Here is a 26,892-nt window from a genome sequence, read left to right as displayed (position 1 = left end):
AGGACATTATAGTACATACATACTTGTTACAAACGGTGACGTAACGCGTTGTTTGAACCCTCCCGCCCCTGTAACGCATCGTAACGTCTTACAAGACCCCCCTCTCCCCAAATTGCGTTACGTAATACTTAAACGCTCCCTACGCCCAACTTGGGCTTATATAAATATACTTTTAAAATATTAATGTCTTTACAGGTTGGGGACTACCTCCTCCGTATAATGACAGATAGGGACATGATCCAGCTGCCTGTTCAAAGCAAGCTGGGACCTTGGATTGCAACGCGCAGGACGGCGGAAGTGCAGAAAAAGTACAAGGAGATCGGAGGAGGCTCACCTATATTGAAATGGACACATTTGCAAGGTCCTGATTGGCTTTTCTAATGACTAGAATATTAGATAACATGCAATTGTATAGTCTCATATTTAGCGCACTTTTATCAACTGTTTATATTCCATACGGCAATCATAATTTGATTGCTTAGTAGTAACATCTCTTGTCTGGGTGAGCGGTTGGTTCCGAAAGAGTGTGACGTCTCTCGATGAGAGCGGAACATAGATGTCGCTAGTGCTGCTGCATAAGTAGCGTAGTAGAAATAAGCAACCTGAGATATGTATGCATAAGAAAAATTCGTGTCTAGATTCCTGTCCAGCGGTGGTGTAGGGGTTATAGCACGCAGCATGGATTGCTGAGGACCTGGGCTCGATTCCCAGCGCTGGTCTCTTTTCTGGTTTTTCTGTGCATCCATGTCTCAGTTTGCATTAAAAACCGCATTTAAATTGGTCCAGCCGTTTAAGAGCTACGGTGCCACAGGCAGACACATATAGCGGTCAAACTTATAACACCCCTTTTTTTGCGTTGCGGGTTAAAAACTGTTGGTTGCACCCACCAACAACTGCAACAGCATGGAATGTAAGATGTATTTATTGAGTTTTTTGGCGCATTCTTCTCAACACAGGTATTTCTGGGCCAGTGGTTGATTTTTTTGACATTCATTAGTGCTTGCAGCCTAAATTAAATAAAGATATTTTGACTTTGGGTCTTTGACTATGAATTATACGATTTGTTGCAGGCAAATTGCTGACAGACCAACTGGACCTGATAAGCCCGGAGACAGGTCCCCACCAGCACTATGTGGCCTTCAGATACGTGCCTCCGTTCACCCATGAGACCTTTGAGCAGCTCGAGAAGTTAGTACATAGCACTAACATTATAAATGCAAAAGTTTATAAGTCTGTTTGTTTGTTACCTCATTAGAATCAAGTGGCCCTTATTTTCTTTTGACTAATATAATTTTTAATACATACACTAATTTAATCATCATCCATCATCATCCCAGCCTATATACGTCCCACTGCTGGGCACAGGCCTCCTCTCAGAACAAGAGGGCTTGGGCCATAGTTCCCCGCGGCCCAGTGCGGATTGGAACTTCACACGCACCATTGAATTGCTTCGCAGGTTAGTGCAGGTTCCTCACGATGTTTTCCTTCACCGCAAAGCTCGTGGTAAATTTCAAATGTAATTCCGCACATGAATTTCGAAAAACTTAGAGGTGCGAGCCGGGGTTTGAACCCACGACCTTCTGTTTGAGAGGCGAACGGTCAAACCACTAGGCCACCACGGCTAATTTAATACGAATGTTATATTTAACGCAGGGACGGCGTAGAACGCGCGGTCATATTCTCCCAGTACCCTCAATACAGCTGTGCAACCACTGGCTCCAGTTTCAATGCTATAGCCGACTTCTACAAGAACAGGTAAGAGCAATACCACAATACGGCACTGGTCCCACCGCCGACGATGAGCGAGAAGCGAGTAGAGCGAGTAACTAGAAACGAGTGGCGAGCAGCGAGAAGCGAGTGTAGTTTTGTCGCTCGGCTGTAAGCGAGTGTTCGCGTGCGACGGGCGATTACTCGCTCCACTCGACTCGCTCGTGCGGGGCGGCCGCCAAGCTGACATCGCTGAGCGAGTATCTATAGCTCAGCGAGTTTTATAGCTCTTGTCGCTGCGACAAAAGATGTAAGAGCGAGTTCTCGCCGACAGTGTGAACAGCCAGCGATCAACTATTAATATACGTGTCTCTTTTACTCACACAGGATCTTATATCTTTTGTTCGTTTCTTGAGCGAGAAAATAGTCGATAGCCAATCGTTTCCTCGCTGGCGGTGAGACAAGTGCCTAAGGCTGCGTTTCAACCAGAGACGTCCGAGGATCTGTTGCGGAGAATGTATTTTTAACCCCCAACGCAAAAAGAGGGGTGTTAAAGTTTGACCGCTATGTGTGTCTGTCTGTGGCGCCGTAGCTCTTAAACGGGTGGACCGATTTGAAAGCGGGTTTTTTATTTGAAAGCAGGTTTTCTAGCGATGGTTCTTACATATGTTTTATCAGAATCGGTTCAGCCGTTTTTGAGATATTGAGCTTTGAAGTGACAATGTCGGGGGTTTTCCAACTTTATCTCGATGTATTTTCTTATGGTTTTATTGAACACGGTAGGTTAGGTTTGTCATATTTGGTTTTGATTGATTGACAAAAAAAAAAAAGTGTCCAATCACTACCCCAGCCTATATACGTCCCACCGCTGGGCACAGGCCTCCTCTCAGAATGAGAGGGCCAATATTTTCTGTTAATCTAACATTTTTTTTTTCATATAGAACACTAGCGTTTACCCGCGGCTTCGCACGCGCAAATCATTAGATACAGCAGTTGATTTGAAATTCCGGGATTTTATTAAATTCTCGTGGGAATTCCCTAAAATTACATCGTGGTTTTCATTGACGTTAAATTAAAACACCCATGCCAAATTTCATGATTCTAAACCCAGCGGTTGTTATTTCCAAATTTTATCCCTATCCTATGGAATATCGGGATAAAAAGTATCCTATGTTTTAATCCAGGTTATAAACTAACTTTTTGCTAAATTTTATCCAAATCCGTCTTGCCGTTACAGCGTGAAGAAGTAACAAACATACTCAACTCATACTCAATCACTCACAAACTTTCACTTTTATAATATTACTAGCTTTTGCCCGCGGCTCCGCCCGCGTGTTATTCGGTTATCGCGCGTTGTTCCCTCGGGAACTGTGCATTTTTCCGGGATAAAAAGTAGCCTATGTCACTCTCGGGCCCATAAACTATCTCTATGCCAAAAATCACGTCGATCCGTCGCTCCTTTACGGCGTGAAAGACGGACAAACACACAAACACACTTTCGCATTTATAATATTAAGTGGATAGTAGGATTATTATTTTTTCACCCAGGAATCCATCTTATTTCTCTCTAATGTATTGATATGTGTTTCTTTCCCAGGCCGATCCCTAGCAACATAGAATTCAGTATGATAGAGCGGTGGGCGACCCATCCGCTGCTAGCACAAGTGTTTGCAGAGAGAATCCAGGAGAAACTATTGAAGTTTGACGAGTCAATGCGAGATGACGTGCTCATCATGTTCACAGCACATAGCCTGCCTTTAAAGGTATGTACAAGGCAGAAATAAGTTTCTGTTAAAAATTTCATTTTGAATACAAGCTTTTTTGCTGACTGTACTTTTTTTTCACTGTACTTGCATTGTCATTTAAACTGCATATCCGTACCAAATTTCAAGTCTGTACTATTAACCATTGAGGAGTTCCCTCCTGCGGAGACGATCCTGGCAGGACCACCAAGGTGTCACTACCAGATTATTTCAAGTCAATTGGACCGCTGGAAGTGGGTCAAATTCAGCTTCCAGGATTTGACCCAAACAAATAAATAAATAAACAGGGCTAGCTAAAGAAAATCTTGTAAAAATGACAGTAATGGTAGCTGTTAAAAATATGCCCAAAATCGCTCGAATGACAGATAACCGTTGGGGGAGAAAAGTCCTCGAGTGGCGACCACGAACCGGAAGACGAAGCGTTGGCAGGCCTCCCACCAGGTGGGCTGACGTCGCGAGACTTGCCCGTAAGTCTCGGAAAGCAGTGGCGAGTTGTCATTCTAAGGTGGAGGCCTGTGTTCAGCAGCGGATGTCATCCGGCTGATGATGATGATGATGATGACAAGGCAGAAAAAACTTTAACTTCTACTAATATTAATAGTAGATGACGCGAAAGTTTGTGTGTGTATGTTTGTTGCTCCTTCAAGCGAAAACGGCGAGATAGATTTGGATGGAATTTGATATCGTCACTACTTTGAAAAAATATCGTATCTCAAATCAATACGTCAACAAATTTGACCCTTAAAACAATGATCATTAAGTTCACTCGGATGGATCATCGATTTGAGATACCAGCTTTTTTCAAAGTAGTGACGATATGTAGATAGTCGGACGTCTGTAATGACACATGGGCTACTTTTTATTGCGACGGTAGTTAGGTATAATATCATAATTTTAGGAAAGTCCCATTAGAATTCAGTAAAATATGGGAGTTTTAATTCATCAGCAGAATAATAATAGCCGCGGATAAACCCCAACAAACTGTAATATCAGTTTGGCGAGTGGATATGTACAGTAAGTAAGTGTATGTAATATCTATGAGAAATAAATAAATAAATAAATAAACAACCATGATGTAATGTAAAAATACAATTTTTCAAAATACGATCTATCTATGCTTGGATGGTTTGGGCAAGTTGAGTAAATGAATGATAACAGATTGACTAGGCAGATCTATAAGACGAGCTTGTATGGGAATGTTGGAAGAGGAAGGCCTAGACGAACTTACCACGATCAAATCGAGGACGTTCAGAATAAAGGTCGGGTCAGGAGTACTCTAAACCGACGTGCATGCATGAAAAGATTGATGATGTAGAGGAAGCGAGAGTTGTATGCCAGGATCGTAGCAAGTGAAAGGATGTAGTCTCTGCCAACCCCGTTGGGAAAGAGGCGTGATTTTATGTATGTATCTCTGCTCTGCTATGATTTAAACCTTATCATTGTTTTCGACCCCCCAGGCAGTATCGAGAGGAGACACTTACCCCCACGAGGTGGCCGCTACGGTGGCTTTAACCATGTCCCAGCTCGGTGTCCCCAACCCCCACCGGCTGGTGTGGCAGTCCAAAGTGGGCCCGCTGCCGTGGCTACAACCGTACACTGATGACGCCATCAAGGTGAGTTGCCACTAATGTCGCCATCCAGGCAGTGTATAGAGACATGCACCTCTGGCTGGTGTAGCAGTCCAAAGAGGGCCCGCTGCCGTGGTTACAACCACGTACACTGATGACGCCATCAAGGTGAGTTGCCACTAATGTCGCCATCCAGGCAGTGTATAGAGACATGCACCTCTGGCTGGTGTAGCAGTCCAAAGAGGGCCCGCTGCCGTGGCTAGGTACAACCGTACACTGATGACGCCATCAAGGTGAGTTGCCACTAATGTCGCCATCCAGGCAGTGTATAGAGACATGCACCTCTGGCTGGTGTAGCAGTCCAAAGTGGGCCCGCTGCCGTGGTTACAACCACGTACACTGACGACGCTATCAAAGTGAGTTTGATGTCCCCCCCCCCACCCTCTTCTCCTGGGCGCCGTAGAAGCCGGCTGAGGGATGATATCAAAAGATGGGCAGCAGCGTCGTGACAAACTATACATCTTATACTGCGCTCGCCATCCCGCTTGCCAAGGGTGGCGAGTATTGGCAATCCCCCCTCAAGATAAAAATGAACGGGGGCATGGGGTGCTAAGAATCCTTGGCAAATGCCCGGCTACCAACGAGATGGACGGACCTGGTTAAAACCGCGGGTTCACGGCGGATGCAGGCCGCTTCCAACCGAAGCAACTGGAGGTCTATGGGGGAGGCCTATGTCCAACAGTGGACTTCCTACGGCTGAGATGATGATGATATTGATGATGATGATGATGAATATAGAGGTCTACATAAGGCCAGAATATGCGTATCGAAAATACAAACTGAAATATAGATGCACAGAAAAACCAGAAAAATAAGACCAGCGCTGGGAATCGAACCCAGGTCCTCGGCATTTCGTGCCACGTGCTACCGCTACACCATCGCTGGACAACGGTACAGACACGAATTTCCCCTATGCACCACATATCTCAGCCTGTTTGTATCTTATTTAGTCACTTAAGCAGTGACGCTACCAACATCTATGCTGTAGCCCTCATCGAGAAACTTTCAGCACTCAAAATGAGATTGGTTTTTTGGAATCTTTTTGTATTTTTTATTTCTATTCCAAATTTTTGTTACTTTTTTGTATTTCCGATATGGGTTTTACGGGATGACCGTAAAAATACAAAAAGATTCCAAAAAACCAATCAGAACATGCGTGTCCGGGTGTACCAAAGGGTAACCAATATAAGGACTTAGAAATTTTTTGGCTTAATTAACCTAACCTACTGGATATCCGTGTGGTGTCGGGTTAGAATTATACCTCTCCATTTCTTCCGTGGATGTCGTAAGAGGCGACTGAGGATATAGGTTAAGGTATACCGTAGGCGACAGGCTAGCAACCTGTCACTATTGTACCGTTTTTGTCAAACTTAAAACCTAAAATTGTTAAAGTGGCTCCGAAGCGGTAACATTTCGTGTGCTCTGCCTACCCCATTTGGGAATACATGCGTGATGTTTGTGTGTGTGTGTGTGTGTGTGTGTGTGTGTGTGTGTACTGGATATCCTTTGCTACCTCCTAACCAGAATATGCATATTGCACACTGCTCTTATACATTTCTTTTGAACTCGGCTCACTGACTTCTTTCTCCGCCCGCCTCTTCTGCCAGCATTCTTACCTATTATAATTAACTAGAGTTTACCCGCGTCTTCGCACGCGTTAACTACTCGATTTGTTAGTTACAATTGAAATTCCGGGATCTTACAAATTCCTTCATTGAGCTTGAAATTTCAAGATTTTATCCCTGTCCCGTGGGAATATCGGGATAAAAAGTATCCTATGTGTTATTCCAGACGTCCAGCTACCTACATACTAAATTTCATGACTCTAAGCCCAACGGTTGTTATTTCGAGATTTTATCCCTATCCCGTTGGAATATCGGGATAAAAAGTAGCCTATGTGTTACTCCAGACGTCCAGCTATCAACTTTCGCATTTATAATATAAATAGAATTAATTGCTTAGGATGTTTGGAAGCCGTGGTTTGGTTTGGTTTGGTTTGACCTATCGCCTCTCAAGCAGAGGGTCGTGGGTTCAAACCCCGGCTCGCACCTCTGAGTTTTTCAAAATTCATGTGCGGAATTACATTTGAAATTTACCACGAGCTTTGCGGTGAAGGAAAACATCGTGAGGAAACCTGTACAAACCTGCGAAGCAATTCAATGGTGCGTGTGAAGTTCCCAATCCGCACTGGGCCCGCGTGGGAACTTATGGCCCAAGCCCTCTTGTTCTGAGAGGAGGCCTCTGCCCTGCAGTGGGACGTATATAGGCTGGAATGATGATGAGGATTAATTGCAAAACGCTATAAGTATCTATTTTTTTATTTCAGCTATACGCAAAACAGGGCAGAAAACATATGATCCTGGTGCCCATAGCGTTTGTGAACGAACACATAGAAACACTACACGAACTGGACATCGAGTATTGTGATGAAGTGGCCAAAGAGGTAAGCATGGAACGGTTGGAACAAGGATTTAGTGAATAGCCAAAGGCTACTAGAAACACAGGGACACTTGAAGTTACATCTTACAGACTGGCTAAAAGCAAATAGTCGTTTCTGGGAGATTGCATACGAAACGGATACAAAATTCAGATCTCTTGTCAAGAAGGCATTAATATCTAAGGCGTATTATAAAGTTAATGATTATATCATGGACAGGGATATTTGGAAATAATTCCGATCCGCATTAGCGATCCGTTCAAATAGCGAACCTAATGTGTTAAAATAAAGTTGTGTTAAATACTTATGATGTATTATAGATATCGTTTAATAATATTGTAAATCTGTTTAAAAAAAATAACCTCGTTGAGTTTCTTGCCGGATTCTTCTCAACAGATGTTTTTCCGAACCGGTGGTAGATTTTTTTTGACATTCATAAGTGCTTGTTATAGCCTAAATTGAATAAAGATATTTAGACTTTTACTTTGACTTTATCTTTTCTTATAGTAAAAAATGTACGTATGTAGTCAAAAATGAACTCTAATACCTTAATAATAGAGTGCATGTGCCGATATTTTTGACCACCTTGGACGCTTCGAAATATCTGATATAAAATAGCCGAAATCACAGAGTGAACTTAGCTTTTGACCGGCACTGTACAAACTTTCGCATTTATAATATATAAAATATATATAATATTTAGTTTGATACTAGTTTTATTTTGTCTTTCACAGGCCGGTATAATCCAAATAGAGCGGGCATCCGCCCCCAACGACAGCCCGACTTTCATATCCGCTCTCGCAGACGTCGTCTACTCACACATGAGGAACGGACCGAGAGTCTCCAAGCAGTTCCTTAGCAGGTATATCCAATATCCATATCAGCTGGAAGACGTCCACTGTGGAACAAAAAACCTCGACAAATTTAATTTACGAATAAAATTTTACACTGAAAATAACCATTATAATTATAAGTGAACTAAAACCAATGAGGACCACCGTTTTCGCGTTCACCAGTTGGCGCCACTGTAGACAAAGGTCCAGCAGGGCTACTACGAAACTCGAAGTTCGTGTCGTGCGGTCCCTCTGACACTTATACTATTTAATACGAGAACGAGAGGGACCACACAACACGAACTTCGAGTTTCGTAGTAGCCCTGCTGCTTGAAGTATAGTGGTTAGTTTGTTATTACGGGCGTGACAAAATTTACATTTAAATCATATTTAATACCTTAAAACCGTACCATAAAAATATCGAGCATGCCACAGTGTTGCGTAGTCCCGTTTTGTTCGGAAAAAAGGAGGACAAAGGTTTCCGAAAGACAAAACTGTCTCAAATCACAGACATTCATTGCCCCGTAACGCATATTTGCCATTTCAGATATTGCAAATTATTCTAATTATAAATAAACCCGCGTAGCTCTCCCAAAAACAGTGACATTTGACATTTCGGAGACCTCTCGCTACACTAGCGCCTCTAGCGGTGAATTCATTCGCGATAGCTCTCATTACTTTGCTCACCCGCGACCTTATGATAGCTACTTTTATGCAAGAAATTACTGTTCATTCAGTTCCTCCACCTCCACACTGTAAGAACACACAAATCACACAAACCCATCTATCGCCACCACCACACTACACTGACGCGTTTCAAACTCAACCAGAGCTCATCTTCAGAGCACCACAACCGTTCACCATGCTACCAGATGTTAGACACGATTTCAAAATGTAATTTCGCACAAAATTTTGAAAAACTCAAGAGGCACCTTCCCTGTATTGCACCCTGTATTATTAGGGGCTGTTTCACCATCCATTGGTTAGTGTTAACTGGCGGTTAGGTGTGATGCCGTCTCTATTTGTTTTGTGCGAATAGACGGAGACTGTATCATATTTAACCGTCGGTTAACGCTAATCAATGGATGGTGAAACAGCCCCTTAAGATGGTTAATTGTTCACAGGTGTCCCCACTGCGTAAGTGCCAGATGTGAAATGTCGAAGAAATTCTTCAAAGAACTATGCGGGGCTGATACGAACCTGAACACTTCGCGACTCCCCGCGTAAACAGAAGAGAGAGAAAATCAAAGTTCATATCGTACCGTCCCTCTCACGCTCGTATTAAATAATATTGGCGTCAGTGGGACGGCAAGATATATACGAAGTTCGAATTTTGCACGTGGTATAGGGCCAGGACAACTCACTAAAAATGAACACATCTTACAATATCATTGCGTTCCAAAATACAGCAAACTTGAAAAAATATTAGTGATTAACTTTTCAACAGCGCTTTTCAATAAATATGATAGATTATTAAAATCATCTTTATTGCTAAAATAACCGAAGGTATGACTAAGAACATTCTCGGTTTATCTTAGCGTTCTGTTAAATAATAATGTTTCTGAAAAAAAAAAACTTGTTTTTGTCATCCGACAGCGTCAAATTTAAGTAAATCCAAACATTACAAGTGGGTCAAAATGAACTCGCAGTATTTGACCCAATAACAGGGTCAATCAACTCTTGAGTGTGTGTTATCCTGTCCAGTGACTCAGGAGACTTCTGTGATACACTTTGTTAGAAAAATGTTTGCAATGTATACTATTACAGGTTTGCAGGTTTGGTTTTGCAGGTGGTAGGACCTTGTGCAGGGTCCGCCCGGATTGCTACCACCATCTTGCTCGCTAATCCTGCCGTGAAGCAGCAGTGCTTGCACTGTTGTGTTTCGGCGTGGAGAGTAAGACAGCCGGTGAAATAACTGGCACTTGAGGTATTCCATCTTAGGCCTCTAGGTTGGCAACGCATCTGCAATACCCTGGTGTTGCAGTTGTCTATGGGTGGTGGTGATCTCTTACCATCAGGAGACCCACTTGCTCGTTTGCCATCCAGTCGAATAAAATATATATATATATATATATATATTAGCATGCTTAGGAGATGAGCCATGAACGAATTGCCTTAAAACTATCACAACTCTGAACTTTTAGTGGATTTGTACCCCATAAAATAAAAAATAAATAAAAGTATGCTTTTAAAAGCAACTCGGGAGACGTTACCATGACAACAACACGGTACAGTCACCAGCACCAAATATCTGACACAACAAGCGTGCATAAATATCTGATACGACTCTATTTCTAGGGCCGCAAGGATGTGTCAGATATTTTTGCACGCTCCGCTGTGGCAGATATTAATGCTGGTGAATGTACACTAAAAACTTGATTGATGACAAGTTGAATAAAAGCTTGTCAAAATATCGCAACTGTATTGTTCCATTCGTTTGAGAGTTAGGATGCCATAGAAAGACGGTTACGTTGCCAGGCACTATTGAATACTGCTGTGTGAAACTCAATAGTATATTGTAAGTTATTTACTTTTTTAGAAAATATTTTGATATGATCTTAGTTGGCAATGGTGGGCATTTATTTTATATTTTACATGTATTGTATGTAAATAACGGTGTTACTTAGTTTTATAGTTTGTGGAATAAATTATTACTTTGACTCTTGGTTTGTTTTTATGCTCCTTTAACTTATAAATAGGGAATATTACAGGCCTCCTCTCAGAACAAGAGGGCTTGGGCTATAGTTCCCACGCGGGCCCAGTGCGAATTGGGAACTTCACACGCACCATTGAATCGCTTCGCAGGTTTGTGCAGGTTTCCTCACGATGTTTTCCTTCACCGCAAAAGCTCGTGGTAAATTTCAAATGTAATTCCGCACATGAATTTGGAAAACTCAGAGGTGCGAGCCGGGGTTTGAACCCACGACCGTCTGTTTGAGAGGCGATAGGTCAAACCACTAGGCCACCACGGCCCAGTTTGCAGATGCATTTCATTTAATGCACGGACAGTTACAGCCTTATTCATAAAAAATCCTTAATTGAGGTTTGATCGGTCTGTTACGTAGCAGACTGATTAAGCTTGTTAGACGGTTGTCAAGAAGTATGATTCATAAACGCTTGCTAGCAGTCTGCTAGTTGTTGAGCTGCTGATAGACGGATTAGACGCGTTATGTTGGCCACCTTGACAAATCAAAGACAAAAAATGGCCTAATCGATAATTTAAAAAAAAAATTGACAGCAGTGACAGCAAATTACCAGGAAAAAAAATAAAAAGCGAGATGTTTGTTTCCCGCCATTTCCGATCCGCATGTTTATGTTGTGCAAAAAGCCATAATTATGTTAATCATCCTTATTTTTTTTCATATTTATTGTTAATTTATTGTTGCTAATTTAGAGGATTTTTAAATACAAATTCCTGAAAATAAATTTTCCTGTTTTTTTCTAAAGGTTCGCCTTTGTCGGACACGACATGGAGGACATCATAAATATCTTCGGTACCTATGGTTTTTTGCTCTAGTCAAAGTCAGCTGTTCAAACTTGTGGCGGCCATTTTGTGACTTAGCAGAGAGATAAAGGAGGGTATACGGTCCTCTAACTTTAGCAGAGCCTGATCGACTGATTAGCGCTAACAGACGTTTATGAATCATGTTTTTTAGCATCGGGCCTTCAAGGAGCCTTCAAGGAGGCTCTAACTTTTTATGAATAAGGCTGTTAGTGTTAAAAACTGATTCGCGTTCGCGTACCAGGGTGGAACCTTTCATAATCAAATTCGCTATGATTTGACATATGCACTAAGGTACTACAAGTCAACGCACGTAAAAAGAGCTCTGGTTGGCTAGTGGAGCGGACGTTTGCGCATCTGTCAACTAACAAGCCAATGGCGTGACGGCCGCGCGCGCTCCTACGCCCCCTCCCGCGTCCCCCACTGCTCCGCCGCCAATTTGGTCCGTATTTCGCTCATTGCACACCAACATAGTAAGACGTACAGAAAACAAAGGTATATACATAGAGATTTTCTAAGGTAAGCAATAGGCGGCCTTATCGCTTCAGAGCGATCTCTTCCAGGCAACCTTCACACACACATCACGTTGTCATTCCAAAGTTCAATATCTCAAAAACGGCTGCACAGAATTTTAACAAACATCTTAGCTAAGAACTATCGCAAAGGAACTCGTTTTCATATTAAAAAAAACCGGATCGAAATCGGCCCATCCGTTTGAGGACTACGATACCACTGGCGTCAAAGTTATATACTCTATTTTTACGTTGGGGGTTAAAAATAGTCTTCTGCAATACATCGAAAATAGAAACTGAGACATGGATGCACAGAAAAACCAGAAAAAGAGACCAGCACTGGGAATCGAACCCAGCTTCTCAGCAATCCGTGCTGCGTGCTATAACCCCTACACCACTGCTGGACAGGAATCTAGACACGAATTTTTGCTATGCATACATATCTCAGGTTGCAAACAGGAAAGGAAAACTTAAAGATAGGCGAAAAGTTTTTTATTCCATGGGATTTTGAAAAATGCTTTGTGCACTATCTCGTGATAAAATAAATGTTTTTTCGCACATAAGTTCACACTTACAAACATTCCAGAAACGGCTTGACCAATTATTATGTTTTTTTTGTGTACCCTGTACCATATTTGCCAGGTCTGAGAATAGGATGTAATTTATTTTTCATACTTCTACGCGAACGGAATCGCGGGCAACAGCTAGTTCAAAATATAAAAATTTGTTTACACTTTCTCTCTAACCTTACGCAGTTAACACTAGTGTTGTAACTTACTCTAATATTTATTTAGGGCGCGTACGGACATACTGACCGCTAGCTTCAGCCACAGAGCTAACAAAAGGAATAGAAATGTCGTTTGTATTTCCTTTGACAGTGTCGCTAATCCGAACCCGTCCTATGTATCAGCCAAATATGTGGTCACCCTAAAGTTGATGATCGTGCATGTCATAAAACAATAATGCCAATAGACGTTACGTGTCTGCCAACTGGAAAGTTCGTCTTTAGCGGCAGGAACTTTCATAGGAACTTGTTTAAAAATTGATAGACCACTTATTTGGCTGATGGTACCTCTGCTTTAGAGATGAGCTAACCAGTGTTTGTGTTGTAAGTAATGTCATACCACATTCATCATCATCATATCAAACAGGACGTCCACTGTTGGACATAGGACTCCCCCGTATACCGGCAGCTGCTTTGGTTAATTCACGGCTTCAACCAAGTCATCCCCAGGCCCAACGGTCAGCTGTTCTCCGTGCTATATGCCCTGGCCATTACCACTTCAACAAGCTTCGGTTGGCTATGTTGGTGACCCCTGTTCTTCTACGTATCAACGTACCTATGTCCTCATTTCTGATTCGATTCCGTAGAGAAACCTCGAGCATAGCTCTCTTAGATCTCTGAGCAACTCTGATCCTATTTATGAGGCCTATCTATAGTGATATTTTTGAGGGTTCCGTACCCAAAGGGTAAAAACGGAAATCCTATTACTAAGACTTCGCTATCCGTCCGTCTGTCTATCACCAGGCTGTATCTCATGAACCGTGATAGTTAGACAGTTGACATTTTCACAGATTATGTATACCTATGGCCGGTACCACAAACACTAAAAAACCACAAATAAAAAAAAACAGAATTAAGTAAATATTTAAGGGGGGCTCCCATACAACAAGCGTGATTTTTTTGCCGTTTTTGCTAATGTCTAATGAATGTCTAAAGAACTTCGTGCTTGAGTCCGCCTCGCACTTGGCCGTTTTTTTTTTATTGTAGCCGTGCAAAGCGCGAGTAGGTATAAAGAAAGAAAACATTTATTCGTGACATTACATGACGTGAAGTGACATGGATAAGAATAATAATAATAAAAACAGAAATAGAATTCGCGCTATCATCGTTCATCCACCATTACATCAGGCACATAGGCGACATAGGCGGTATAGGCGACATTATATATCCATGTTGCGGTCGCATTTTTAGCTAGCGACACTAGCGTGACGTTTCTAGTCCTCATTGAAGCTCTATGGGTTAGCACTAGCTGTGAACGTGACTTGCTTCGAAGTTAAAGTTTTTTATGGTTATTTGTTTTATAGAATCTAATTTTTTTTTATTCGACTGGGAGGGAAACGAGCAAGTGGTCTCCTGATGGTAAGAGATCACCACCGCCCATAAACATCTGCAACACCAGGGGTATTGCAGATGCGTTGCCAACCTAGAGGCAAGATGGAATACCTCAAGTGCCAGTAATTTCACCGGCTGCGAGCACTGCTGCTTCACGGCAGGATTAGCGAGCAAGATGGTGTTGGCAATCCGGGCGGACCTTGCACAGGTCCTACCACCTGCAAAATGTAGGTATGTCGCTAAAGTCGAACTTTCAAGTTGACAGACACGTCTATTGGCATTATTGTTTTATGACATGCAAACGATTATTAACTTTAGGGTGGTAGACCACATATTTGGCTGATGGTACTTCTAGATAACTAGACGTCTAGAATAACACAAGGGCTATATTTTATCCCGATATTCCCACGGGTATAGGGATAAAATTTCAAAATCTCAACCGCTGGGTTTTGAGTTACGAAATTTGTATAAGTTATCAATTCAAAACTACTCAAAAATATGTTACAACGGCCTTATGCATCGGAATAAGAGTTTATGATACTTATTTATTTTTGAAACTTTGAATAAGTTCATATTTTTACTCTTGACTGTACCTATAGATGCTTTTGTAACTTTACTATACAATACCCCTATTACCTATAAGTAGCAGTGATTTTCAATCTGAGGGTCGCGACCCCCGGGGTCGCGGATGCCCCTTAAGGGGGTCGCAGTGTCGTTAAAATACTCTCCCTGTTATTGTGTATGATTGTTCAATGTAAGATAATACAAATAACTATAAGTGGAGGTAAGCAGGGGGTCGCCAAATATTTTTCAAACCATGGGGGCCTGCGTCATGAAAAAGTTTGAAAAACACTGACCTATTGTAGGCGTAAGCAGTACAGAAAGCACAGGTATATACATAGAGATTTTTCAAGGTAAGCAAAGCAATAGGCGGCCTTATCGCTTCAGAGCGGTCTCTTCCAGGCAACCTTTACAATGGACAGAAGTAAGGAATACATTTTAACAGGTGGTGCAATTTACTTACAACAACACAAATACAAGTATTGCCTTAGCGCAGTGTTTTTCAACCTTTTTCATGACACGACCCCTTTAGTATAAAGAAATATTTCGCGACCCAGCTACCCGCTGTTTTATTTCATGTATTTTTTTTATTTTGTGATAATTAGTTAACATTTTCTTAACAAATATTTGTAAACTTTTTGTTATTTTTTACTGAAGTAGTTTTTCCAGCAACTAATAGGGGCTGCGCGACTCCGCGACCCCCTAAAGAGACTTCGCGACCCCCCTGGGGGTCGCGACCCACAATTTGAAAAACACTGCCTTAGCGTATCTGCTTTATCTTTGTGGTTGACTGTACTGTGTAACAATACATGCCAATTATGTATGAGTACAGCGGTAGGTACTGTAGTTAACCTAGTGTATAAATTACGTGCTATGATTATAAAGTTTTAAAGTTGAGAATGCCTTGTATCTATTTTACTTCATTGCGCAACACAGACCACTTGCGACGAGAGTTGCCTTTAACTTTATACTGTACACTTTTCGAGAGGGGCGGGGAGTAACGGTATACTTTCATGATGATCATTGCTAGCCGAAAGACGTGTACTGCTAGAAAATTGGGTAGTTTCATGTGTAAAAAATAGTAGTTTATGACACGTTGCGTAATAAGGGTCCTTAAAACACGAGTGCTACGCCTCGTTTCATAAAAGGATCACACGAGTGTTTTAAGTGTCTAGTGAAGTAATCTAGGTACCAGTTTGAAGTCGGTGTGATAGAAACCCATAAGGTAGACTACTATACGTTTAATCCTACTGGCTAGTGCTAGGCATCGACTTCAAGCTGGTCCCTAGATTAAGGTTTAGTAAAAAAGTTTAATTCTTTTTGCTTTTCAGTTTTTTCGGCGGTTTATTTTTTTGTTAAAAAAGTATTTATTTAGAACACCAGTCTATTGCATCCCATGCGCAAACAAAAAACAAAACCCGATCATGACCAACGAGGTCATGTAATTTGAAGAGCCACGCAGCCTACTCCAGTCGTGAGTACTCCGTGTTACATAACAATACTTTTCTTTCAATATAATCGTCATAGCTTGCGGCAACGATCTTATTCTAGTTGTTAAAGCTGTGCCCTCGAGGAACTGCATTTTCCGGGATAAAAAGTAGCCTAGTGTGGCCCATAAACAGTTGATCCATCGCTCCGTTTCGACGTGAAAGACGGACAAACATACAAACACATACACTCGCATTTATAATATTAGTATGGATTACAGTACCTCATCATCATCATCCCAGCCTATATACGTCCCACTGCTGGGCACAGGCCTCCTCTCAGAATGAGAGGGCTTGGGCAGTAGTTCCCACGCGGGCCCAGTGCGGATTGGGAACTTCACACACACCGTTGAATTGCTACGCAGGTTTGTGCAGGTTTCCTCACGATGTTTTCCTTCACCGCAAAGCTCTTGGTAAATTTCAATTGTAATTCCGCATATGAATTTCGAAAAACTCAGAGGTGCGAGCCGGGGTTTGAACCCGCGATCCTGGTCAAACCACTCGGCCACCACGGCTTGGTTACAGTAGCTACAAGGGTTCAAATATTCAATCAAATTTATTCCAGAAGCCGTGATGGCCGAGTGGTTTGACCTATGGCCTCTCAAACAGAGGATCGCGGGTTCAAACCCCGGCTCGCACCTTTGAGTTTTTCGAAATTCATGTACGAAATTACATTTTAAATTTACCACGAGCTTTACGGTGAAGGAAAACATCGCGAAGAAACCTGCACAAACCTTCGAAGCAATTCAACGGTGTGTGTGAAGTTCCCAATCCGCACTGGGCCTGCGTGGGAACTACGGCCCAAGCGCTCTCATTCTGAGAGGAGGCCTGTGGCCAGCAGTGGGACGTATATATCTACGCTGGGATGATGAAATTTATCTCCATAACAATTTATTGATACATGCGTTATTTTACATTGCGGAGGTCCATCAATAAACTGAAACAATTACTTTGCTCATCCGCGACCTTATGATACCTACCTAGCTACGTTTATGTAACAAATGTGTGTTCATACAGTTCCTCCACCTCCACACTTTAAGAACACACACAAATCACACAAACACATCTATCGCCACATCACACTACTAACACGTTTCGAACTCAACCAGAGCTCATCTTCAAATCAACAAGCAAGTTGCGTGGAACTATGACCCAAGACCTCTTATCCGGAATGGAGGCCTGTGCCATGCAGTGAGACGTGTTTAAGACGAGATTACGATGACGCGAATTTTTCGGGATTAAAACTCTCCTACGCCCTTCCCAAAAATGCCAAAGTCTTAAACTATTTTCATACCAAATTTTATCTAAACGGGTCAAGTGGTGAAAAACAAACAGTAATAATAAGGATTTATGTAGTTTCCACGACTGTTTACAACACCGGGCATAAACTTACTCTCGTATTGTTTACATTGTAATCCGAAATCTGTTTAAAATTACACGAAGGCACTAATTTGTGAAAAAGCTGTAATTTAGACGTATGAAACGCTACTCCTACATTATCGCTCTATCTCCCTTACAACTTGTGTGAGAAAAAGAGATAGCAAACCGGTCGAAATAGAAAAAATGGCTGTCAGTGCTAACAGCTGCACTGTGCGTTCGAGTAGACACTACTCTCGTTTACTCTTGTGAAAATAAATTAGGCCGTATTTCCATACCATGTGAGTCCAGTTTGGAATACACTAAAGTATGATATTTCTAGTAAAATTGCTCAAAATGGTGCCGTTTCTTCGTGTAGTCACAGAGTTCAAGTCAATGAAATGAAATTTATTATCAGATCAGACAGTCTCGTCGCGAAATTAACAGAGAATGCACGTCTTTTTGTATCACAGGAATTAAAATGTAAACAATAACATTGTTTATACTATGTATTGAGTGAAAATGTCTGTAATTAACAACAAAATGACGGGAGCTACTATAAGTAATGTGCAAGTGTTTTGTGTGTTTGTGTTGCTGTTCGTAAATCTGGATCTGGTGTTTTGCAGTACATTTGTGAATGAATTGTCAAATTCTGTGGAACATCATCATGTTCATTGCAACCATGAACATCCTAAGGCTGATCAAGTAAGACCCAAGTCTTATTAGTTTTTTATTTTTTTTTCGACGGTTAGGTTAGTTTTCTTTTGACGCTAGCCAGTTCCTATTCAGCATTTATTTTATTTTTACTGTAAACTAAATAGGAATGTCACATTCTATATAAGAAATTGATTTTTAATTAACCGATTGTTTTTTTAGCAAGAATAATTGATTTTTCTTAAAAAAATAATCGATTTTGTTATATTTATCGATTTTTTCCTAATTTTTTGTTAATTTCAAAATAAACGCAGTGAATGTTTGATTAGCTTGTACTGTTCCAAAAGCACCGAAGGGCTGCCATCGTAGACGCACAGATGGCGTTAATGTAATAATATCTCCATGGAGATAGTATTCTTTGATAGTTCGCGTTCGCCTTTGTACATACATATATCTTATTGTTTGTCAATTGTGTTTGTTTACTTATTTTGTACAATAAAGAGTTTACATACATACATATATACATACTTAATGTCGGGGGGTGGCAGATGAAAAATCGGCTGATTGCATTTTCATTAGATTATTCGTAATATTAAAGTCGCGTATAAAAATCGATTTTTACTTTAAAAAACTATTTTAATCGATTATTTCAATAATCGATTATTTTTCCACATCCCTAAAACGAAATAAGCTGTACTGCTGTATTTATTAGATAGTTAGTCATTAGCACTTCACACTAATTAAATATGAGTAGTCTGCATTCTGCATAAGTACTTACTTTTGTTTTATTTAATTAGTCTAAAAATGAAAGTGACATGGTGTATGATTTCACTGTAATAAAATAAACGTCCAAGTGAAACAATTGAGATTCGATTTTTTTTTTTTTTTTTTTAAACAATTAGAGTTAAAATTCTAGTCACATAGGGACATGGGTATATCGGATCGGATTTTTCCGTTTAATTGATTGTAAGAATAATCGAAGCATTTAAAATTGAAAGTAGTCTTGTGACTAACTCATTACGGTACTATGCAGTCGATTAAAATGCATTTAAAGCAACTTGTAAGGTTATTGGAATGCACTATGCAAATAAGGACGCAGTGCAATGCACGGAAGTTTTTTTTTCTACTAGGTCGACGTGTTTAGTGAAGCGCAAGTAAAATACCGGTTTTTTCGATTACGATACGATTCGTGTATCGTCGTGTGTCAGATTTTTACTTTATGGTTTCGAACTGTTTTTTTGAAACACGTTTTAAATATAGGTAGGTGGGTTAGGTTCCATGTAAGTACACCTACTTATAATTCTGTAGTTGTTTTTGTATTCGCTTTTTGTGTTGTGTTTAATAAAGACAGAGTAGGTATTTATAAGAGTCCTACTACTATAATTATTATATATATTATATTATAATATTATCATACTTATATTTATTCGATGACCCGATCTCTGAAAATGGGCGTTTTCAACTAAGTGTACCCTTTCTTTTAATTTAAATTTTGGAAAAATATGGTTTTTTCCTACTTAGAATCAAGAGCACAATTGATTCCGATCCTTTTTTTCGATAATGCCTGAATGCTGAACCTTTGCTTAATACATTGTATTCATATCAAGTCCGAATTTGAAAAAAAAACCTGTTTTCGAAGCCGTATAAATAAAACGGATTATTTAAAGCTCTATAATTCTATATACAATATAAAACTATAAGTATTATTATTCATTTCTTTTACCCTTCCTGATCTCTTCCAAAATCATCTTCTCTCTTCCTCTTCTTTCTTCTCTTCCTTTCTCTAGCAAAATGGGTATTTTGCTAAATACCGATCCTTACGCATTTCCTATATCTAAATCCGTTTCCCCGTTTGGCTAAATGTTTATTATTACTTCTTTTGTGTCACTGAATGTGGCCAATTGCATATTTATCGTGCAAAATGTATCTACCTACTGTCTACTCTAGACGGTTTCTCCAGTAAAGTAATACATTCCAATACATAATAGAAACATCGACATTGAATCAAAATTATAATGGCGATTTGTCATGTCATGAGACGACCGAGAAAGTCATTGAACGGCGGGAAAACACTTTTTACAACCATTAGTGAAACTTATTTGTGATTTGTGATCAAATTTCGCATTAAAGAGTGAGAGTGGCACTTTTCAGTGTTGCCATTACAAATTTGCGCGTGCATTTGGCTTTGGCGCTGACGTCTAAAAGAAAACGAGTAAGTAATCGAATGGAATTACAGAAGTTAAAAATGTCTCCGTCGGAAAAGGTAAGTTTGTGATCGTTGTCTAATTTATTTTAGTGAAATTACGCGGAATAATGATGATTATTCTAAAAGTTATTAATGACAGTTGAAACCAAAAGTCACAGCCTCATAATGATCATGTTTTTAGGGTTCCGTACCTCAAAAGGAAAAAACGGTACCCTTATATGATCCCTTTTTGTCCGTCTGTCTGTCTGTCTGTCTGTCTTCTGTCTGTCTCTCTGTCAAGACCCTTTTTCTCGGGAACGCGTGGAGGTATCAAGCTGAAATGTATATCAAATACTGAGGTCTACTGTCCCTTGGAGCTGTGAAAAAATCAAACTTTCTAAGCCAAAGCAATCAAAAGATGCAGCCGTTTATGCTGCTAATTTCCGCAAATTTTCGAAATTCGCAAGGGAATCAAAACGGGCATGAACTCAGAATCTTCAAATTTGGTATGAAGGTATAGCATAATACAACCAATAGAAAATATTTTTTAGTATGTCTGCTATACCAATATAATCTGACCCCACATTGCGTAGATTTTGCTTAAAAGTAGAGCTCTGCATACACTGGATGTATTATATCACTCGGAAAAAAACGAGAAATATATCTTCAAGACACGATTCCCGTTTACTTACGTACCTATAAGTGTGTACGGAACCCTCGGTGCGCGAGTCCGGCTCGCATTTGCCCGGTTTTTAACATGGCACGTGCAGAATTAGAATGCTTTAGTAAAAATATCATCTCTATTGTAAATCTTAATAGCCTCAGTTCACATGAAAGTATAGATCATTAATAAAGTAAATCACCTCATGACCAAAGCCGACGTATGTACCTACGTTGGAGTGAAGTTGCAAAATAAATAACAAAGACCCAATTCTTCAATTGTTCCCCAATGTGACATTACTGATGAACACACCATTGCACATTCGTTTAGCTTTCTATTCGAGGCATCTTTACGAGAAAGACTGTTTATATGGGGATTTCACTCCTTAACTGTACTGACCTATTCTTGCAGAAGATGGGTCTAATGGAATGGTTGGTAGAGATCGCTTTTAATCAACGAGACCACCCGTAAACTCACTGATTTGTGGTGTTCAATACAGAATTCTTTATTGTACCATCAGCCAAATATGTGGTCTACCACCCTAAAACAATAATGCCAATAGACGTGTCTGTCAACTTGAAAGTTCGACTTTAGCAACGTAATCATTTGATAGGAACTTGTTTAAAGTTGATAGACCACTTATTTGGCTGATGGTACATAAAACATCGGCATCAAAGAGTAGATACTACATCATCAACAATCATCAGATCTACGCGTCTGTTCCAGACGAAATTTGGCCTGTTGCCTGTGCACGACGTGTTTGGTGTCTTTGCACCAACATCCGTAGACTTCTCACTTCTCTTGTCAAGCCTGTGGACAAACATGTCATGAACATGAACATGACAAACTTGCATCGGTCTAGCTAGTGAGCCACCAAACATACTACAATGGAAAGATAAAAGAAGCGAATATTTAAATTTACCTAAAGAGTAGGTAGGTACAATATGTGTCATATTGACTCCAAGACGTTTTCTCTTTTCTCCTTGTGCAAGGTCCGCCCGGATTGCTACCACCATCTTGCTCGCTAATCCTGCCGTGAAGCAGCAGTGCTTGCACTGTTGTATTTCGGCGTGGAGAGTAAGATAGCCGGTGAAATTACTGGCACTTGAGGTATCCCATCTTAGGCCTCTAGGTTGGCAACGCATCCGCAATACCCCTGGTGTTGCAGATGTCTATGGGCGGTCGTGATCTCTTACCATCAGGAGACCCACTTCCTCGTTTGCCATACAGTCGAATAAAAAAAAGTGTATTCAAAATAATAACTCTCCCAATATACGACTACTACAATACTAAGCGTCTACTTTAGTTTTTCAGGAAAAAACTTTCTGAACAGTTCAGAATAGATAGTTACTACAAACCTTGGTCCTTGACACGCCTGTATATTGAGAAGCTAGGAAGCAATTGCATAGAACGATTTATGAAGATCAGTACTTCGCAACCAAAGCTCTTCAAACTAATATCATTGTTGCAGACTGACTTAGAACTTGGATATTGCAAGCAACGAGGGTCTCCGATCGAAACTTGTCAGATTTCTCTAATTAAACTTGTTGCAAATCAACTTGTACTTGGTCTTTACTGGTATCAGATATTACTTGGAAACTGGAATTGAAATCCATTTGCGAAGTTGTGCTAGTCTGAGGACGTTTTTCAATTTCACCAAAGGTATAGGGATAAGGGGCAGGCGCGGCGGGCGAGGAATCTTCATATCTTACAATCCCCCTCACTCTTATGTTAAATGCTATTAGCGTAAACGAAACGGCACAATACCAAGTTCCAAATCGAACTTCGTAGTGAGGCCTATATCGCGTGCATTATATCTTAAACATCGGAGCGTGCAAAAATATCTGACACGTCCTGCCGAGCCTAGAAATAGAGTCATATCAGATATTTATGCACGCTTGTTGGTTTTTTTTGTGTCAGATATAGGTGCTGGTGACGGAAGTGTCGAAGTTCGCATACTCTTCGCAAGTCATACCATAATTTTTGTCCGAATCATCGTTTGTCATAATTTTTCCTGAAAATGTTTAATGGTTAGGTGGTTAGGTTAAGTTTGTTTTATAACACTTCTGAATAATTATTGGATTTAGAGAAATAAAAGTTATGACAAACGATCATTGTGACAAAAATCACATTCGAACTTTCAATAAGTACCTACCTTTATGCGAGCCGATATTGACCCATGGTGAGTCAATGCCGGATTTAAGAAATCTGATGCCATAGCCCATAGGCCATATGCAAATTGTGAAATGCATACAGCAAAGCCACAGCCTGGATTTTCCAGTGTTCGAACGCAAATTAAGCTTTTTGGGTTTATTTAGCGCGGTAAATTAATAAAGCTAGACTTAGCTTAGACTAGATTACTATGGGGTATCGCTCTCCCTCATTGCGTGTTGGTTTACCTTTTCATACAAACACAAACTTGTATTATAGATAACAAGTGACGAAGTATCAACATATTGAATTACTAGAATCCTGTTTAGGTCAAGTCTTATTCCGAGAAACATAAGTATATAAGCTAACACGACAACATACATACATCTGAAGAAAACAAAAACATACTTCCTATACGCAATGATTATTGATTATGCACTGTTGTAAACATTGCATTGCACTGCAATTAGTTTTAAGATTGTGAAATGAAATAAATAAACATGTGTCGAGTAATAAAATATTTGCGTACGAATTGATATCCTTGACCAAGAAACCTTCAAACAAATGCTATTTGAAAAGTTTTCAGACCAATTTCACATTGCCAAACACTGTCCAAATAGATTAGTCTAAATTGTGAATTGCGGTGCGGTTCAAAGGATGTACACGTAACACCATTTGGTTAGAAATATATAAATCTACACTTGATATATATATTTAGTATCAAATTTAAATTAATTTTTTTCGTCAACATAGGTATAATTAGGTGATAAACACACAAGAGAACAAACTGTAATGTGCCAGTGATTTAAGTCAAGAATTAAACATTTACATGATTGTTAATAAATAATAATTCAATTTGCAGAGCATTGAAATAGGTTAGGTTAGATTTATACCCACTCAGTGGCACAAAATTTGGCCCACTCTTCATACAAAATTACCTATTTATACATTTGAGGGCCAGATTTTTTTCCGCTCAGTATATTTTATAAACAATCGTGTAAAGTATAGTTCTTCAGTAATTATATGGTGTGTGTTTGTTAGAGAAATTTTATCCTGAATAATAATCCTATCGATTAGTATAATTAAACAGCGAGTGTTTATTTTTTAATTTTAGTTGATTCGAGTCCCGGGCGAGGCAAGCGAGTTTTAGAAAATCTTTGAATGCAGTTTTGTTTCTTTTAAAAATAAAGGAATGTCTCCTTTAAGTAAAATGAGCCAACTTAAGGATTAAAGGTAGTTTCCCTCCAGGGCCCGACTGATTTGTCCACACTGTATAAGCTGGGATGGTGAACATTAATTGTTTAACTGTGTACTATATAATTAAACCAGTAGACTGTTGGTTTAATTATTTTGCCAACAATTTGTCCGTTACGAAAGGCTCAAGGGAGTCACAAAACAGAAAGCTTTAGTATAATGTCATCGTAGGTTGAATAGCAAAACAAGTCCACAAATTCAATACCAGATCTAGCTTAAAGCGTGTTAGTCGTGACCAAGGTTATGTTGGCACATCATTATAGTTATGTTTGTGTTTAGGCATCGCTGGACCATAGCCTAGAGCTGACCGAATCGGTAATTAGGTACAAAGTGCTGTTATTTACCGGTAAAATGGTCGTTATTCTACCAGGTGCACTAAATTGTGGTATGATTGGATTCTGTGACATAACATAGGCAGTTGAATTCGAACCGGTTTTAAAAACCCGATACGAATCGGTAAACTGGATGTCTGCAGCGTAACAGTGCATTTTTTACCGGCTGGTGAAATGTATTGCTTGTAACGAAGCCATAGTGTACAGGATTATATTGGTAAACATCTTCTAAGTTGTTACAGACAAGGTTTTCTATCGGGAAAAGTCGGATCTCAAACGGAAATACGAAGCTAAGATACGAAGGCACCCAAAATGACAATTAATTATGATTGGTTTTTTGAGTCTTTTTGTATTATTTTTGTTTTATTTCAACTCCAAATTTGTTACTTTTACAGGTATCCCGTGAACCCATATCGAAAATACAAACTGAGACATGGATGCATAGAAGAACCAGAAAAAGAGACCAGCACTGGGAATCGAACCCAGGTCCTCAGCATTCCGTGCTGCGTGCTATAACCCCTATACCACTGCTGGACAGCTGCTGCTGCTTAAGTAGCAAAGTAGAAATAAGCAACCTGTGAGATATGTATGCATAGGAAAAAATCGTGTCTAGATTCCTGTCTAGCAGTGGTGTAGGGGTTATAGCACGCAGCACGGAATGTCTCAGTTTGTATTTTTGACAATTAATTATTGAATCTACGTACTATATATAGCCTATTCCCCGCGACTCCGTCGCGTAGAATACGTTTATCGCTATCCCGCGGGAACTATTCCATTAATTATAAATATAAACTGGACTAAACACATTGTTTTACTTTAGCCGGTTTCATTGGACGTTGCATTTGCTCCCTAAATGTTAGTGTTGGTCTGTCAATTTCGTGAGACAGAAACTACGCTACAAAATTATTATTTTAGAAATTATATTTGTAATTACTGCTGTAAACGCTTTTACTCTCTATTTTTGTAACGTTAGACTGTGCACTAAATTTACTGATACGCAATTCACTCCGCTGGCCACGCTAGCACGGCTCTTACTTATAGCGCTGCATGTGAGTGAACCATCAACACGTGATCAACACCGATTTATAGTGCGACAAAAACTAAATAAACATGGTTAACGTTTGGACAAGGATGCTTTATATATATCTATACCGGATGTGGCCTGTAATATGAGCAAATATTTAAAACAGATCAATACTCCTCAAACTGAACAACATTAGTTCAGCGACTTTTAAAAATAATTAGTTTTTTTAATTTTTATTACACTTTTAAGTTTATTCGAAGAAGCAATGTAAAGCAAAATGCTTGATGCTTGTTAGTGTGTAGTGTGCTAGGATAGTGTACATTGATAGCAGTAAGTATTTAATTTGCATGAAAAAAGGAAAATTCAAATACTCAATTATTTTTAAAAGTCGCTGAACTAATGTTCAGTTTAACGAGGGCGATCTATGTTTTAATTTTTTGCTTGTATTACAGGCCACACCCGTATTACCTATATAATTATTTTTATTTGAACTCATGGAGTTATGATCTCGACATAAAGTCGTTTTTTTGTTCAAGATACGGGCACATGCCAAGTATCAGGTTACCACTGTGTAAGTTATGTTATTTGTGCGATTTTTGAAAGTGTGAATGCCGTGTTGGATTGTTGTTTGTTTGACTATATTATTAAGTAGTTTTATAATAAGTATCATTGGAACCTTCGGGTCTCTCTGCTACCGACGGAAAGAGGCCCGATGGTTGTACTTTAGTG

At 39.9% G+C, this 26,892-nt stretch overlaps 2 protein-coding genes across 7 annotated transcripts in view; both read left to right on the top strand.

The window, feature by feature from the left end:
• Positions 1–195: 195 nt before the first annotated feature.
• LOC141444673 (ferrochelatase, mitochondrial-like) lies at positions 196–11,028 on the top strand (the record flags this gene model as incomplete). Its single annotated transcript, XM_074110258.1, is given in 8 exon segments — positions 196–361; positions 1,071–1,188; positions 1,654–1,755; positions 3,305–3,470; positions 4,928–5,083; positions 7,425–7,541; positions 8,270–8,397; positions 9,493–11,028. Coding segments are annotated over 8 exon segments (1,056 nt in total), but the record flags the coding sequence as incomplete, so codon positions are not given.
• Positions 11,029–18,314: 7,286 nt separating this feature from the next.
• The window catches only part of Invadolysin (leishmanolysin-like peptidase, invadolysin), a 108,306-nt gene continuing 99,728 nt past the window's right edge, over positions 18,315–26,892 (top strand). For all 6 annotated transcript variants that reach the window (XM_074110689.1, XM_074110687.1, XM_074110685.1 and 3 more), the window contains exon 1: positions 18,315–18,607. In XM_074110689.1, coding sequence (XP_073966790.1) covers positions 18,425–18,607 — 183 coding nt within the window. In that variant the 5' untranslated portion in view covers positions 18,315–18,424. The remainder of the gene's footprint in view (positions 18,608–26,892) is intronic.

The sequence above is a fragment of the Choristoneura fumiferana genome, chromosome 30, assembly GCF_025370935.1.
Source record: "Choristoneura fumiferana chromosome 30, NRCan_CFum_1, whole genome shotgun sequence".
NCBI lineage: Eukaryota > Metazoa > Arthropoda > Insecta > Lepidoptera > Tortricidae > Choristoneura > Choristoneura fumiferana.
The sequence above is the reverse complement of the archived record's forward strand: the minus strand, read 5'-3'. Positions and strand labels throughout refer to the sequence as shown.